The sequence below is a fragment of the Maniola jurtina genome, chromosome 9 (assembly GCF_905333055.1).
Source record: "Maniola jurtina chromosome 9, ilManJurt1.1, whole genome shotgun sequence".
Taxonomy (NCBI): Eukaryota; Metazoa; Arthropoda; class Insecta; order Lepidoptera; family Nymphalidae; genus Maniola; species Maniola jurtina.
Genome location: NC_060037.1, coordinates 12,578,179 through 12,596,789, shown reverse-complemented (window position 1 = coordinate 12,596,789; position 18,611 = coordinate 12,578,179). Strand labels below are relative to the sequence as shown.

General features: G+C 36.3%; 1 protein-coding gene and 1 long non-coding RNA gene across 3 annotated transcripts in view; one reads left to right on the top strand and one right to left on the bottom strand.

Moving 5' to 3' along the window:
- LOC123868542 (F-box only protein 32) overlaps nucleotides 1-14,075 on the top strand; it is a 24,544-nt gene extending 10,469 nt beyond the window's left edge. For both annotated transcript variants that reach the window (XM_045911102.1, XM_045911101.1), the window contains 7 exons: nucleotides 6,415-6,508; nucleotides 9,053-9,242; nucleotides 9,884-10,065; nucleotides 10,954-11,046; nucleotides 11,242-11,405; nucleotides 12,208-12,316; nucleotides 12,775-14,075. In XM_045911102.1, coding sequence (XP_045767058.1) covers nucleotides 6,415-6,508; nucleotides 9,053-9,242; nucleotides 9,884-10,065; nucleotides 10,954-11,046; nucleotides 11,242-11,405; nucleotides 12,208-12,316; nucleotides 12,775-12,870 — 928 coding nt within the window. In that variant the 3' untranslated portion in view covers nucleotides 12,871-14,075. The remainder of the gene's footprint in view (nucleotides 1-6,414; nucleotides 6,509-9,052; nucleotides 9,243-9,883; nucleotides 10,066-10,953; nucleotides 11,047-11,241; nucleotides 11,406-12,207; nucleotides 12,317-12,774) is intronic.
- LOC123868561 lies at nucleotides 1,647-18,611 on the bottom strand. Its single transcript, XR_006796657.1, has 3 exons — nucleotides 18,602-18,611; nucleotides 12,591-12,596; nucleotides 1,647-1,699 (listed from the first exon to the last, which is right to left on the bottom strand). It is a non-coding gene; the product is annotated as an uncharacterized LOC123868561 (long non-coding RNA).

The window sequence follows — 18,611 nt, the reverse complement described above, 5'->3', positions numbered from 1 at the left end:
TTTAGGGTTTTTAAGTGTTGGAATTCGTCATAATCCTTTCTTAGTGCGGATTTTTATTATAGAGAGAACTTAAGTTTAAAAAAAAACAAGTTTTTAAATCCACCTGCTGCACCTATTTGCATTCTGCCAGTCAGTCGTGGTAGGTTTAATGTTTTAATGGTATCTATAAGAATAACCGCCCTATCTAGTACTTGGATAGAAATATAAGCCAACTCTCTTCTACGTTTATGTTTATTTATTATTAAGGACAGGACCTGATTTAGACATGTAAAGAAAGTGAGATAGATAGTCCAGCTATTTCCATACACAAGATTAGGAAATGACATTTAGATGGCACTCGAGGACTATACATTTAAATGCTTTTCATTCTAAAACGGGAATGATTCTTGCAGTATGCTTAGGGAGAGTGATTTACGTTTGGTCGTTGTCCGACCATTGGCAGAGCGCCAAATGATTCAGGGCGTTCAGGGCATAGTACTGTTGGGTTTATCATAATATGCTCCATTTTCGAATTGTCTTATGCAATATGCATCTGTTCGGCATTTATGTTTTCCTGGTACCAACCTACTGGTATACTGTGATCTCTATTTACCGTCCATGAAATTATCTGTTTGATCATTTATGCTTTCCTGGTACTTCAGAGATGATGTCTTGATTTCTGAATTCTAACTTTTCCTAGCAAACAAGTCAGTCCCAAGTTTGATAAAACTAACTACAAGTGTAAATTAAAAATTTATAACACCCCCGACGATCCAAAGTATTTGAGTTTTCCAAAACATCATTTTCAAATAAATAATTATGTATTTAGGCAACGTCCATCTTATCAGCGTGACATTTGTCTATTGACATAATATTATGAACCTAACGGTTATCTAACCTTCTTTTCTACAAGAAAACTAGAAAAGAGCTGATAACTCTTAAACGGCGGAACCGATTTTTTTAGATTATAGCTAAGAACACTCCGATCAAGCCACCTTTCAAACAAAAAAAACGAAATTCAAATCGGTTCATTCGTTTAGGCGCTACGATGACACAGACAGATACACAGATACACAGACACACAGATACACAGATACACACGTCAAACTTATAACACCCCTCTTTTTGGGTCGGGGGTTATAAAGAGTAATTACAATGAATAAGAATAGTAAATAAATTAGTACCTATTACCTACCAAGTTCGATTCCCATTTGTTATTATGAAAATAAAACTTTAAAACTTTTCACTGATAGCTAATTAGATACCATACCTACCTACCATGAAAATCAGAGAGATTGAAATCAATCCTTAGTCACAGTTCACTCTGCCTAAATTACATATCCTAATCCAAGATTAAAAAGCAAAAGATATAATTGGTTGAGGTTCAATGACTAATCAATGTATGCAAAAGTGATGTGGGATAGGTTCAATGTACGAATTTTAAGCAACAAAAAAAAAAAACAAAATGAAAGGTACGCGTCTGCGCGGTTACTCAAGAATACCAAGGCTAAAATGTCTATTAGTAGAGTCTAGAATCTAGGTGCCTTTCTGTGGTGTTACGTATAATAGCATCATTACAAATCACTAAAGTTCAAGTAGAAGAAGTTTGTAGTGTTAAAAAAAATGTGGACACCAAATTACTATTACAGAGCCTCAAGTTTAAATTGCGTCGCTGCGTATGAAAACTCCGCTGTGTGGAAAATCACAAGCTTTCAGGAGACTTATCATTTTGAGATGTAACCACAAATTCACGGTTTTCGGATTTTTTCCTTTACTTGTGCTATAAGACCACCTACCTGCCAAATTTCATGATTCTAGGTCAACGGGAAGTACCTACCCTCACACAGATACGACAGACGGACAACAAAGTGATCCTATATGGGTTCCGTTTTTCCTTTTGAGGTACGGAACCCTTAAAAAAGAAATAAGAATAATCCTCAAGGTTGACTAATTAACGTAGATGCTTTCATACAATCCTATAAAGCCTGTTGCACAATCGGCAAGTAGAAAATTGCAGTCATTGCATAGCATAGACGCAGTGGCGAGGTCGTTTCAATTCAACATAGTGACAAAATTGATCGCTATCCGTCCGTGTCAATGTCACGGATAAAGGCACGCTGTTTACATGCGTACTTTTGGAGGCTGTCTGAATTAGTTGTTCGAGGCTTCGAGCAATGTGTGTTGTGCTGCCAGTTATGACCTATGGAGACATGGACATTGACAAAACAAATAACATCCGAGCTGCAAGTAGCAATAACGAGCAATCCACCGTTGTGTGCACGATGGGCATGCCCACAACCCTAGTTTAGACTTGTGACGTCATACTTTCACAGTCGGCTTTAAAGTTGTAAAAAATTCACCAAAATCGGTTTAGTAGTTAAGAGTTTTGTGACACTGTGATGTGCAAACAAAGACACAACTTTTGTAATTTTTGTGTGTGAAAAAACTAACAATTTACAGGTGTATTAATTTACTAGTGTTCGTTCCACGGCTTTGCCCACGTTACACTACAAAATCTTGGTCAGGGTGTCATATTATATTTTGTAAACATCTTAGTATGTCGATCATGAGTAAATTCATACTCTGACTCGCACTTTGCCGATTTTCGGGTGGCTTGTGACCACAACCTTTTTTTGACGTCTGGGTCCGCGCCTGGGGAGCGGGCCATGTTTGGATGATGCTCGGTATGTCGCTCATTGACCGTGTGCCAAACACCACAATACGTAAAAGAACGCCACCAACCAAACGCAACGAGAGTCTAAGTAACAAGTGTAAATTAAAAATTTATAACACCCCCGACAAGTAAAGGTTACATTAACTAGAAAAGAGCTGATAATAACTTTCAAACGGCTGAACCGATTTTCTTGGATTATAGCTAAGAACACTCTCGATCAAGCCACCTTTCAAACAAAAAAAACTAAATTAAAATCGGTTCATTCGTTTAGGCGCTACGATGCCACAGACAGATACACAGATACACACGTCAAACTTATAACACCCCTCTTTTTTGGTCGGGGGCTAAAAATGGAGATGGTAGGGCATCCGTTTGTTACTTGAATAGAGTTGGAGACAATAGAGTTAGTTTATGTATGTTCCCCGATTACTCAAAGACCCCTGGACCGATTTGGAAATATTTTTTTTTGTTTGAAAGGGTATACTGTGCAGGTGGTCCCATATAAATTTGGTAAAGATCTGATGAATATCTTCGGAGATGGAGAACAGAACTCCTCAATAGACAGGAGCAAATTGCTCGCGATCAGTGTAATAGCTTAGTAAACAGTAGGGTTTTAACTGGGCATAGCATATTATAGTACAGTTGGCCACTAAAAATTGTGAAATAAAAAATTTTCAAAAGAAAAATAAAACCGACTTCAAAACCACAAACACTAAAAAGTAAAAAATAACTTTTATTTAGCTACACGTGTAATGTACCTAGGTATGAAGTCGGGCGAGCTTCACTCTTGGATTTCTAATTTTGTTTTAATAATATGCTGGCTCGACTTTATACCTAGGTACATTACACGTGTAGCTAAATAAAAGTTATTTTTTACTTTTTAGTGTTTGTGGTTTTGAAGTCGGTTTTATTTTTTACTTTCACTACGTAATATGATAGCTTCTAGCACTATATTATATTCTGTGCTAGAATTATAAAAAGTGAATGATTAAAAAAATAAAAATCGGCTATTCGGTTACGAAAAAGCTGCATAAATCATAATCATACATCATCATACATCATCATCATCATCATACATTTTTGATTCTTGTAATTGGCTGAATTTATATGGTTTTCTTGTTGCAACAATGCATTTTTGCTAATAGCAAGAGAGTGTTGGCCTATTTTCCCAATAAGTACCAATACTATACAACGGTACTTAGTATACGATTACGTGATCATTAATTTGGTCAAATCAGCTAGCAATGTAAAAAACACAGAATAGATTTACAATATAACAACTTTTTTCTTCAAACTAGAGGACATAAATTTATAACGAAACAGCGAATATTCAGTTCACAGCAATTTAGTAGTTTACTTCATAACCGGTAGCGAACAACTGTCGACCCGGAATCGTTGGCTGTAGAAATGCTTCAAATAACACCAATGTAACTTGAGCTTCATACTCCTCGGGAACTTTTACATATTACATGTTACGTTTAAATTAATACACGGTAATACAGCCCGTATATTCTACGGAAAAAGGTTGACTTCTGCGCGCGCTTTTAATAGAAATTTTGCTTTGTATCAGATTGTATCATGTAACCAGCAAAGACGGAAGGCCTTAACAAATTGGTGCATTTCGCACTGAACTATTTCTGAATTTAATCCTATTGAACAAATTATTATTAAGTATACCTACTTAAGTAGTTAGGTACATCGAACAATTTGTCTTATTATTATCTTGCTTTTTATATAGGAAAATCTGGTAACAGAAGGGCTGGCTCATTTTTTGCGCAGAGGACCAGCCTGGCTGACCAGCTCGGACATGCAGCGGTATTCTTGGCAGGGCATAATTCGTATATACAGTAATTAGATAAGGCTAGCTTTGAGTTTTATTGCAACATTTTCAATTAAAAAAAACACGTCAATCCATTGCGCGTGACTGAAGGACAAAAACCAACAACTCACCAAGAAACTCACTTTCGCATTTATGAAAAGGTAGATAGTGAATATAGATGGGTAGATGCACCTAAATTAACTCCTCACTCTCAGCTGCGCGCTTCGGTCCCGGTCATTGAACATATAAATACCAAAGCAGACCCATAAAGAACTGCCAACGCCAATATAGGTACTACTACCCTACCACATAATAAACATATTATATGATATTAGTTGCAAGTTGCAACGGCTCCGACTTAAGCTTAGCGTAGGTCAATGACTTGTCGACTAATGCACATCACAATGACATGTTTAGTTACGCAACTACTAGATATTTCGACTTTGTCAAAGTGACGACCCACAGTAACTAGTGTACTGTTTGTTATATTCGTCTCCAACGAATTTTGGGATTATTCTACTAATCCCCATCAATGGGGATTTGTGAATTTTTAGGGTTCCGTGCCTCAAAAGGAAAAACGGAACCCTTATAGGATCACTTCGTTGTCTGTCTGTCTGTCTATCCATCGTGTCTGTCAAGAAACCTATATGGTACTTCTCGTTGACCTAGAATCAGGCAGGTAGATAGGTCTTATAGCACAAGTACAGGAATAAATCTGAAAACTGAGGTAGTAAAAAGTGGGGTATCATATGAAAGGGGTTTACCTGTTTATTCTAAAACAGATTTATATTTATTTTTATGTATAATAGTTTTTGATATATCGTGCAAAATGTTGGAAAAAATACCCGAGTACGGAACGACTCAAATTGGAATGGAGATAGATAATATCCTGGATTAGCACATAGGCTACTTTTTATTCCGGAAAATCAAAGAGTTCCTATGGGATTTTAAAAACCCTAAATCCACGCGGGCGAAGCCGCGGGCATCTTCTAGTGTAATGTAATGCAACGTAATGTTTTTATGTAATGTAATGTAATATGTAATATTTTAATTGCTGTGAGAATTAGCTAGGTACAAAATTGTACCCAGCCAATATGACACAGCACATAATAGTGACAGTTATTACGCTTTCTAGATAAGGAAATTTGAATGATGCCGCAACAAAAGGCGGCATTACACCTCAATTACATGGAAAACGGCCGCGCGTGAACCGTTTCATAATAATTGACTCCAAGTGCTCCAACGAAAGCGAAACTAATGTGTCTTACGTCGGGTTTCAATATTCATTCCAATTAGCTTCTAATCTATCTGTAATCTGTCGACAAGTGAAGAGCTGGCGAACAAAACGGTCTAATAACACGAAATTGAATACAAAAGGAGCAAAAAAACTGACTGAAAGCAATCTGAGAGCTTCTTTCTTTTTTCCTGGATTTTTTTCCGCACTGAGATCTATAGAGTGCACTTTGACTTTGCTCAAACTTAAGACACTATCGTCTACCTAATCTGTCTTGTTTTAACTGGAATTTAAGTAAGGTGCGCTCTATCAACCTTAGATGTAGCCGTCCACTGTACGTGATGATTGAAAGTTGTTGAAACTTTTCTTTTTATATTATACTAATTAATCATTTTGATAGAGATCACGAAATTAGGACTCAATTTGAGCACAATTTTAGGCCGTTTTGCTTGAGTTGAACCGTTTCATAATTATCAATGACTCCCAAGTGCTCCAACAAAAGTGAAACTAATGTGTCGTACGTTGGGTTTCGATATTCATTCCAATTAGCTTGCAATCTGTAATCTATCGACAAGTGAACAAAACGGTGTAATCAAACGACTTTTTTTACAGGAGAAGCAAAAAACTGAACGACTGATCCACTAACGTTTTCTACCGAGTGTATGCAGTATCTCTAAGCTGTGCTAATACTAATATTTTCCTTCGCAGGATCGGAACCAGTGAAGAAGGAGACAAAGGGGCAGACGATGTTGTCGCCAGAGTACCGCCACACTGCCACATCACAATTAAATGCACAAGAGAGGTAATATTGTGGTTTCCTTTTAAAAGAACAATTTTATTAACTTTCAACCGAACTAATTGCTAACAAGTGTAAATTAAAAATTTATAACACCCCCGACGATCCAAAGTATTTGAGTTTTCCAAAACATCATTTTCAAATAAATAATTATGTATTTAGGCAACGTCCATCTTAACAGCTTGACATTTGTCTATTGACATAATATTATGAACCTAACGGTTATCTAACCTTCTTTTCTACAAGAAAACTAGAAAAGAGCTGATAACTCTTAAACGGCTGAAGCAATTTTTTTAGATTATAGCTAAGAACACTCTCGATCAAGCCACCTTTCAAACAAAAAAAACTAAATTAAAATCGGTTCATTCGTTTAGGCGCTACGATGCCACAGACAGATACACAGATACACAGATACACAGACACACAGATACACAGATACACACGCCAAACTTATAACACCCCTCTTTTTGGGTCGGGGGTTAATAAAAGGTCAATATCAACCGGACTATTGGCATCGCAATGTAGCTACAGGAGATTCACTAACTCAGTGCTCAGAATGGAGAAAACCACCAAGCTCATGATGACAAAATTTAATCTAAGTATACTTCATCATCATCATCATCAACAAAGCACCACTACAGCCCCGAATGGGCCTTGGCTTGATCAAGCAAACTTTGCCATCGGTGCCGGTCAGATGCAGCTTCCTTCCAGCTCCGAACCCCCAAAACCCTCATGTCCAAGGCTCCACTCCATCAATCCACCGACCTCTAGGTATTCTACGGATTCTGCGGCCCTCTGGTTTGCCTCCAACAACTTATTCGGTGCTCGTGTGTCGTCCATGCGTTGCACATATCCTGCCCATCGCATTCTTGACGGTTTAATGGTTAAGCATACTAAGTTTGCCTTTTAATCTTCGTCGGTCTTCGCATTCCTCCCAACTCAATGCAGAGGCAAATTCCTCACAGACCTCGACCGAGGTATGGCCCCGTGTCGCACGTACGGCCGTGACCTATTTCTGACACACGAGTAACTATGTAGCTAGTGGATTTTTCCTGATCTCTTTTAAATCCATTTGATGTCCTACTTTCAACTTGAAAGAAATTCTTTGCATTTGAAATCATCAGGAATCTAAATCTAAAACTAGGTCTCTAGAGAGAAGTTTTTACGTTCGTTCAAGCTTTGAATGTTTAGATTTTCTGAGATCTACATGAAGTTTGGTCATCAAACAATTTTATCTACGCATACCTATTATAAAACCGTTAATCTGAGATTATAGAGATGTATACTGTAATTCAAAGATGAAGCTACGTATTACATAGTTTATTGAGGAGATGATCTGCCCCGGTTTCCTCAGGGTTTTTCTGACAATCCTTTATTAGTGTATAAATAGTTACAAAATCCTATCGAATGAAGGAAGTAGGTAGATGTCTATGAATGAAAATGTTCATGTTTCGGCAGATAACCTATACCTACCTACATTTTCATCACACGAAAATAAGAAAGGATTTTCGGATCTCTATGTCTATAGACGTTTTCAGGGTTCCGTACCCGAAGGGTGCCAAGCCAACGGGACCCTATTGCTAAGTCTCTGCTGTCCGTCCGTCCGTCAGCGGGCTGTATATCATGAAGCGTAATAGGTAGAGTTGAAATTTTCACAGAATGTGTACCTATTTCTATTCCCACTATAACAACAAATAATAAAAATTTCAAAATTGCGGCAATGAAAATTTAAGAATATTAAAAAGTGTATTTTTTGTACGATGGTACTTATGGAACCCTTCATGTGCGAGACCGACTCACACTTGACCAATTTTTTTAATATCTGATAGTTCCTAGCTTCCCTTTTCCAGCCAATTCCAAAGGGCATGCAGAGTAGCTCTCCAACAATGGCATAGGGTAGTTAATAAAGGGGGTGGTGCATAGGGGGTCTGCGATCTTTTGAGTAGCGTCTGCCCTTGAAGTGGTAATGATCCCTTTAAATCTTGCGATATCTACGCAGCTTTGTTGGTTTATTAAAAGGCAGAAGGTTGAAATTAGAAACTTTCCTTCGATTCTAAGGTCTATTATCCACCAAAGTAGAGATGTGCGGATGTGTTAAGTAGACCAATCAGTGATAGATGATGTATAAAAACCGGTCAAGCGCGAGTCAGACTCGCGCACTCAGGGTTCGTTATTATGATGCGCCTGCGACTTCGTTCCTGTGGTTTTAAAAAACTCATTGATTTCCGGGCGAAATGCAGCTTATGTGTTAATCCAGGGTATAATCTATCTCCATTCCAAACAGCCAACTCCGTCCAGTAGTTTTTGTGTAAAAGAGTAACAAACAGCCATACAAACAAACATTGGCGTTTATAATATTGGTAGGATAATATTATGGTAATAAACTTTTCAGTCATAGTGGAGAGATTGTTGCCTCTCTTTCGTTTCCGTGGTCGGGTAAAAGTGAAACCACGCGGTTGAAACCCATTAAAAAGTACCAGGCAATCATAAATCACAGGTAGTAATCAACACCATAGCCGTAATTGAAGTGAAACTCTGTAATATCCGCAGATTGCAGGCTTCAACGGCTTGTCCGAGGCGGTGCGTCGGTTAGATTTCTCCTCCGCCGTCCGCGACGTGCGCAGGTTCAATTACATCTGCGCGCTGCTAGAGCTGCTACTGGGGGGACAAAAGTTGACCAACTTGCCGGGCGCAGCTCAGAAACTACTGTTGTCTATGCTCGAGCAGCTGGCTGATCAAGGTATATCTGTTATGACTTGATAAAGTACCTATTATTGTTTAAGCCTATTTAGAATAGTAGGAAAAACTTGTGCGTGAAACCTAAAAGCCGGAAAACTATCGTGTGACGACGCGTCAGAAGAATAAATTAATATCGGTTTCATACAGAGAGAGAGAGAGAGAAGAAGAATCCAGAAGTATTTCTGGATTTACGTGCAGTTGAAGTAAAAGGATCCCATTATTGAAAATGAGTCCACGTTTCTTTGTCATATCCTAAAATAATAAAATAGAGCTCATAATGTACGAGTCGTAACTACACGGTAGTATAATGGCGGATCCACATACTTGCAATAAACAACAAGCGTGTGGATGGGTGTTTGCGTATGCTTGGCAACGCTTGCGAGCGCTTGCCGTTCGTTCCGATTGGCAGGCAACCCAAAAACGGTGTTTGCCGATGCTTGCTGTATGTTGTTTGTCGCACCATAAAATACCCCAATGAAATATTATGGCGGTCTTACAGCTGTTCTGTTTGGCGGCCATTTTAACTACGGGGGGAAGTAACGCAAATGTTACTTCCATCCGAAAGAAGATCTGAGATATACTTAAGTTGCGTCTGAGAAGTTTTACTTTAAAGATGTGTTTAGATTTTCTTCTTATTGGCAGTTGCACAATCAAAACAGAACCTTAACGCGCTTCGAGCGCTGCTAGTAGCGCTGTCCGCTTTACGAGAAGCGGAGCGACGAGCGTGCTGGGGCAGACCGCTGGGATCCCGCGCTTTGTGGGGACACCACGACCACGCCATCGCTAGGATAAACCACATCGCCAATAGCATTCGAATACAGGAGGTAAGTGGAACTTCAAGTCAGTTCTGATCTCCTAGTGCTTACTGAATTTATTACAGTGGTTGATGGCTTGGACAAAACTTATATAAAAAGAAGCTGAGAGGAAATTCTACTAACTATTATATTTTATTAGTGCTTCCCTACTGGAGCCACCATTTTTGATCCTGTGATAAACACTTCTAGAATCTTACCTAGCCATTAAACCTACGTGGTTTCAGCTGAAGTCAACAACTATAAAGTTGTAGTCGTAAACATAAAGTAAAAGTTGTTTTTATTGGAATTTTTACACGAAACCCAAAAAAAAAAAACAAAAAGAGATCATATCACTCTGGGACTGCACATTCTGTTTTGTACTTCTTAATTCCATGAGTCGGTACTGAACTTTTTACAAGTCGATGAATCTGACTACAATGACACTTACCAGGGCAGCAAACAGGTATTAAGAATGGAAGAAATTAGTGTGATCCATTGGTGTAGGAAATCTACCCTTCATAACTCCTTAGATGTCTAATGGCACAAAGATGCGAGATGTTTTATAAAAATTACCAATCAGTAGTCAAGTAATAGGCAAGTATTTTACTTAGTTAATATTTAATGCTTCAAATTCAGTTTTCATGAGCCTAACAGTTTTAAATAATTCACACTCAGGACTTTTAAATAAGTCAGTTGAGGGTACTAGGATATTATGTATTCCATTTCAAAACTTTGTCATGCAAATTTAAGATCGTAATAAACATGAGCTCTTTTAGGACATCTTTTTAGAGGTAATAGACTTCTGAAGAGCACCGAGTGTTAGCCTAAAAGAAAACAAACAACAGTTAAGGCTTATATTTGACTCTTCGTTTTATTGGTTTTTGTTTAATAGTAAATGAAATCTTGATGGTTTTTCAGCCGGGACCGGAAGTAGTGCCTAAACTTCACGATTTGCCTGAGGAATGCATCAGGGAGATTATGTTGAGGATATCGGACCACAGGGATTTAGATGTAAGTATTAATTATTATGGTATTGAGCCTGAGGCTACAGTTAATTACCTTTGTGTTAATTGACACAAGTCTGTGTTGCCTTGCCCATCTACTCTTGAGTTAATTTAGAAAGTAAGAATATGATAAAATGAATCACAGATACTATACATTTCTGGCAAATCGGAAGAATCCAACTGCAAAAAAAATTTTTTTTAGTCAGCGTCATCAGCGTGGCCAGTAATGGCGTCGGTGTGCTCTGAGCAGCGCGTGTGGCGCGAGCTCGTCACCTTCCACTTCACACAGCAGCAGATAGACTCCCTGCACAAAGGCGACGACACCAAGGACGTGGACTGGAAGAAGGTCTTCCATCAGCTGCGGAAGTGAGTAGACCCATCTATATCTATCTATATGGCGAAATCTATAGAGCGCACTTTGACTTTGCTCAGACTTAAGACACTGTTAAAACGAGACAGATTTATGCCAGTGGTATAACGCTGTCTCGTTTTAGCGACTGAGCAAAGTCAAAGTACCTCTATAGATCTCAACCTTACTACTTAGTGCTTTTAAAGTTTTCTGCATCTGCTACGGCCATGCCACAGATAGTTAGGAAGAAACGTAGATAAATAATTCTTTTTATTTATTTGCTGCTCAATTTGTGGTATTTTATTTTATTTTATTTTATTCGACTAAGCTACAACTTTTATACATAAAATATTTACAAAAATATAATTGTTTATAGCTAAAAAGATACATAGTATAAACGTTAATAAAAGGCTAGTACAAAAGATTTAGGTACAATGATATTTTAAAAGGTTAGTAGGTAGTAAAGTGGGGTTAGATGCAATAATGAATATCAATATTAAATTAACACGTTACATCGTTAAATCTCTTACAAACTAATTAACTCCCTTGCGCAGGGAGGCAATGATGTTACGACGAAAGCAGGTCGTCGTAGAATTAAAAATATTGAGTTGCCGATGTTTGTGATGAAGCATATTAAATTGATGACAAATGCGATTGATGAAGGAGTGCTGCGCGGCAACAGTGCGGCAGGGCTTAGTTGGAAATACGTTATAAGTGCAAGTTTTTCGTTTAGGGATTTTACAATTCACACCTATTTTTGATAATAGAGAGGTATCAGTTTTATGATTGATGATTTTATGCAGTAGCATTGTATTCCAGGTTGTACGGCCTGCGCGAGGACGCTCAGTACGCGGAGACCCTGTCCTTGTGCCGACACTGCAAGTGCCTTTTCTGGCGATCGCTCGGACACCCCTGCATAGCTGATCAAGTGAGCATGTTATAAATATTATATAAAGTAATACTAGATGATGCCCGCGACTTCGTCTGCGTGATTTCGATTTTTTATCAAATACTGTGGGACGAGGTGGCCATTCTAGCACCTTGGAATCCATCCCAATGAAGATAGATAGATAGATTATACTTTGGATTAACACATAGCCACTTTTACCCTGAAAAATCAAAGAGTTCCCGCCGAATTTTGAAAAACCTAAATCCACGCAGACGAAGTCGCGGGCATCAGCTAGTATTTTTATATTCTTTACCTATTACTTTTCTTGAGATAGGAACAGTTTTTTTTCAATACAAAAAATGCGAGCAAACGAGTAGACGGGTCCTGATGTTAAGTGATTGCCGCCGCCCATGGAAAATTTGCAGCACCAGAGGTACCGCCGAAGCGTTGCCAGCCTAAAAATAGTGATCATAATATTCTATTGTATTGTATCGCAGTGTCCGGAGTACCGCGAGCGGCTGCGTGAGGCGGGCGGGCCGCTGCCGCCGCACCCCGTGCCGCCCAAAGCCTTCCTCAAGTTCTTCTCGCTCTAAACGTTACACTTCCTCAAATGGAATACGCTACCGGAACACTCAACCCTCGCTTTCATGTAAACTATCAAATGGATACTACTATACTTTATCCATGGAAAGACGTTAGTTTAGGGCTCTCTCTGTTAGATAATCTCATACAAATGACAGAGCCAAAAAACTCAGCCAGTTAACCATTATGAGACACTGACCCTCAAGTTTTTGCTTTTTGTATTTTACATAGTATATCCCGAAAAAATAAAGAATTGCCTTGGGATTTTTAAAATTAAAACCAACCATACGGGCTAGCGAATGTGCGGATTTGCGGAACGATACGATTGACACCGGCCACACAATTCGCTATACCATAATCATTTACCGAAGTGGAGTGGAGCCGAACCTTAAGGTTTTTCACTCACTTACACATTGGTATGAGTGATGTGACATTTGGCGATCCGGGGTGAGTAGTTACTCGTTCATATTCCGGGCTCGGTTGCGAAATTGATATGGCGAGTGACGAATTTGTAAATGCAGGGTTAAAGTCTGAGCGAAGCATGAGCAAAACTTTGATCAATTCATTGACCGAAAGAGCAAAATCAAAGCAGACTCTTATGGAGTATAGATCCCAATTCTCAAGCAAGAGTTTTCCAAATCTGTTACCTACGTTTTCGATAAAAAATAACTCATCTGAGTACATGAAATATGCTTTGCAAAACTAATTTATTTCAAAGACTTTGACTATTGATCAAAAATACTTATCATAATATATTCTTATACGATGATGGTATCAATAAAATTCAGCAACTAAATTATAGTTTTAACGTTAAACTATTGTGAGTGAGTTCCATCATAAGTATAGATTGTTACGGCTATACTCCCCACCTCAGGCGCCTGTGGCTTGTAGTCTCAACCGCGACGCGCAGCGAGCTGAGTCCTTATGAAAAGGGCCCTGGATGGGTTTGAAACTAGTGGGGCTTAAGTCCACTAAATACCAACAATATCAGTAACAATCTATACTTATGACTAAATTGTTAATAGAACTAAAATCATTAACCGATCATTATATTTAAAAAGCTAAAAGTAGTCCTAAGGTTAAAAAGTGGCAAAATTCAGAATGCTTGTAAAACTGTTCTATGATCATATCTTGAAATCGTCCAATAACACCTAGTTGTCATAAAAATATTCTAATATGATGCAAAAAAAATGTAGAATATTCTTGTAATAGTAGTGAAAAGTACCATTTCAGTATTTATTTTTCCCAGTAATATAGAGATTAATATATTACCGAACTGTAATGAAAAATATATATAGGTAGACATTACAATTTTTTTGAGGACCTAGCATTGAAAATACTGATTTTTAAAGAAATTTTTTGATATTTACTTTTTGTGTAAGTAACAGTTTGTTATGTTTGGTATAAAAATCATAGGTAACAAGCATAAATAAATAATTTATGGTTCAATTTTTAGGGTTCCATACCAGAAAGGTGCCAATGGGAGTCTATTACTAAACCTCTGCTGTATGTCCGTCTGTCTGTCTGTCAGTGGGCTGGATCTCGTGAACCGTAATACGTATATAGTTAAAATTTTCGAAGTTGTATTTCTATTACCTCAACAAATAATAAAAACTTTCAAAATAGACACCATGAAAATTAAAAAGATGACTACTTGGACAATGGTTACGGAACCCTTCGTGTAGAGTCGGACTCTCACTAAGCCGATTTTAGTTATTGCTAACTGAACCGCCCCATGATGCGCCAGCCTTTACTATTAATTATAATTTTATTTTACTTATTAAATTGTTGACTAAAATTACTAATACCCTGTAACTGTAGATGCTATAAAAAATACAATGTGATATAATTCCAAAATTATTATTGACTTTCTTGTGTGTTGTATTAATAATATTATTAATAAAATGTATTCCAGTGGGTTTTTGTTGTTTAACTATTAATGTATTCAATTTTTTGTACTGATAAGTTTAATATTACTACTTATAATATTGCTTAATTGTTTTTAACTTGTTAGAAATTTATTAATAAGTAATAATTTCTGCTGCATTAGTAGAAATGACTGCTATTAAAAGTAATTTAATTTTCGACTGAAAAGCTCTCATTTTAATGAGAGTAAAAAGCTTAATAACTAATAACAGTGAGCTAACTAATGTAATGGTAGATTTACACTAAGCTATATTTCTATAACATTGGATCACAAGACATTACTCTAAATGCATATTTTTCTATAAGGTTAAAATAACTCAAAGCTGTTCATTTTTGAGAAATAGGGCCTAAATATTAAAACATTGGGTATTCCAATTTCTAAGTAAAGAGGCATCTTACTAAAAGTAATGATAAATACCTAAGTCTGATTATTACATCACTGTCGACATAATGTTCATTATTTGATGTAGATTAGTGTATGTAGTTGTTGATATAATGTGATATTTTAAGATAACTTTTGAAAGAAAATGAAACAAAGGGTTACACTCTTAAAATTGCTACTATATTTTAGAATTTCATGTTATAAATATTTCAATGTTATCATAATAATTTAGAACACAGGTCTGGATTCACCTTAACCACTTGTTATACTGCATTGAATATGAATCACTTCCATATTATAAATGTGTAAGTGAGTTTGTTTATTGGTTTGTCCTTCAATCATGCAGCATACATATTAAAATTTACAAAAAATATCTTATGGCCTGTGCAGATGATCTGTGGACTGTGAAGGACATAAATCACTAAGAACTACATTGCATAACAGACTCAATGGACTAATAATACTGCAAAATAAATGAGGCACTTCTTCTGTGGACAATATGCTTTCGTCTGCACAGGCCCTTAACAGTCAGTTGCAATCAGACCATCTCTATGCTGCAGTCTATGGAAATAAACTGTTGTTCAATGTATGAACTGTTATCTCAAATTCTTAAGTAAAAAAGTTTTTGGAAAAGTAATAGAAGCTATGAAAATATGACTACTTTCTGATTATCTGATCTCATCAAGAGTGTAACTAGCTGACGAAATTCGGTAGAAAATAAGTGTAATAGATAATAATGCAGCATACAATATATTTAGTCATTTTTAGTTAATCTGTGATGTGTTTTGTTCAAAGGAATTGTTTTTTTGTGTCTATGTTCTCTATTATGATTTATGGTGATCTTTAAATAAAGTTATTTTTAGTACGCTTAATTGTTTTTATTTCTTATCTAGTTTAGAACCTTTCCAGTACCTATTTAACCCTTTGATAGAAGCCATAAAAAAATTAACCCATCGCCTGCCAAAGAACAGGTCTCATCTCAGAATGAGAAGGATTTCACTCTCTATCTGCCACGCTGACCAAGAGCAGACTGGCAGAAGAGTTGACACACCTTTGAGAAGTCTATGGAGAACTCTGGCATGCAGGTTTCCACACTGTGTTTTCATTCGCCATTAAAGCAAGTGATATATAATTGCTTAAAACACACTTAATTCTGAAAAGTTAGAGATGTATCCATGGAATCAAACCTCAGACTTCCTGAATAAGAGAAGGTCTTAACCACTAGCCTATCATTGCTTTTAAAAAATATGCTATGAGGTGTTTTAACTAACAAACATCTTGAGGATTCCATTGTTTGATGGTTTAGGGACCAACGTACACCACAAGCTGCTGCTGTTGTCAATAGTATTGGGTCCAGGATCCAGGTGGGGCGAAGTCTAGCCTAAATCAGCTTATACAAATACATATTATAATTACAGCCCATCTATGCAAGGACATTACTATTAAGATGAACAAAATAAAAATCTTTTCAATAAATTACTAATTTTAATGAGTAGGTAAAATTCAGATATACAATAGACTAAATTATGGCTTTATGAGTAACTTTACATATTAGAAGCCAACTATTTACAATAGAATAACGTTTTATATGACTTTTTCAATATTTATCCATTGTTTTCTTCATCCTAGTTCACTTTTAGCTTTTTCACAATGTCTCACCAAGTCTTTTAATTTGTACACCAAGTCTTGCAACTGTTGCGTTCCACATGTGAACCGTATGTCTTCGCCGTCTGTTTTTAACACTACAGTATACAATAAATTGTCTGATACAACACCAGGCGTGTTTGTTAGGACTTCTAATTTCCATTCGACATCTGTGATTCGAGGCAAAAAGTTCGACCCGCAACGGTTGGGTTCCATAGTAATTAGTGTTAACACAAAGTTTATTCAGTTAATGCACTCGTCACACACTGTATTATATTTATTATAAGGCACCTAAATATTTCAAGCTTACGCGCAAGCAATAAATCAATGAACATATTTTTCAACTTATTTGTTTTCTGAAGCCAAAGCGTAGTGATGAGTTGATTACATACTCTTTGACAATAGATGCTGCCAACTTTACAGTAGAAGAACTAGAAGAATGATTGAACGATTATAAATAAACTTCTCATACATAGTACATAATATAGTCCGACAAGGATCTTTTGGCACTTGAATGACATTGACAGACAGACAAATCTTTAAAAAATTAAAAATTTAAACAGCGCTGAACTACTACCCGTACACTGACGATAGTATATTGTTTTTCTGTCGCTCGGTATTTTAATTTTTAACCATAGAAATTGTAGAGGTGGCGCTCCAAAATCGATGATTTTAACAGTATACTATATTTTATACTTATGAATTTTAGTTTATTCATGAAATTTTGAATGTATGAACAATTTTTTCCTTTTTCATTTGATATCCCACTCGATAGCAAAAAAATTTTTTTGGAGACCTGGGAGACCCACTTTTTTGGATGCTTTGCTGTAGTTGGGTAAACAAAAACAAATGTATATTTCTACAAAATCGTTAGTTTATTTAAGTTTTTTCACATCAAAAATATTTAATTCAAAATTATTATATATAATTTCTAAATAGAATTTAGTATCATAAACCTACTTTTAGTAAAATAAAGTTAATTAATATTTCATAGGTCAGTTTACACTTTTTTTTATATATAAGGCACATACAATAACTTGTAAGCAAATTCATAGCATCCATCCTGTAAGCACACCATACATTTTCTATTTGATAAAAATCTAATAAAATAAAACATTGAAATGCTAATTATGTCCAATTATTATATAAATTGACACTTTTCTACTAAATATTTCTTAGTATTTCCTCATATCTTTTTTACTACAAATTAGTCATGTAACAAATAAACTACACCAGTGTAGTACATTCAAATCATATTTTGATAATACAGAACAGAATGAAGTATGAACTAAGAGATTCGTCATGTTATATCGTTTTTTAACCCCCGACCCAAAAAGAGGGGTGTTATAAGTTTGACGTGTGTATCTGTGTATCTGTCTGTGGCATCGTAGCGCCTAAACGAATGAACTGATTTTAATTTACTTTTTTTTATTTGAAAGGTGGCTTGATCGAGAGTGTTCTTAGCTATAATCCAAAAAAATTGGTTAAGCTGTTTAAAAGTTATCAGCTATTTTCTAGTTTTCTTGTAGAAAAGAAGGTTAGATAACCCTTAGGTTCATAATATTCAAGTGTCAATTGGCAAATGTCAAGCTATCAAGATGGACGTTGCCTAGATATACATAATTATTTATTTGAAAATGATTTGTCGGGGGTGTTGAAAATTTTTAATTTACACTTGTTTGTTTAAAAGTATGTCAACATTACTAATATTATATAGTATATACTAAATAATAATATGATAAAATTATTTACCTACACATAGGTAGGTATATCTATTAATTTTATCATACAATTTACATT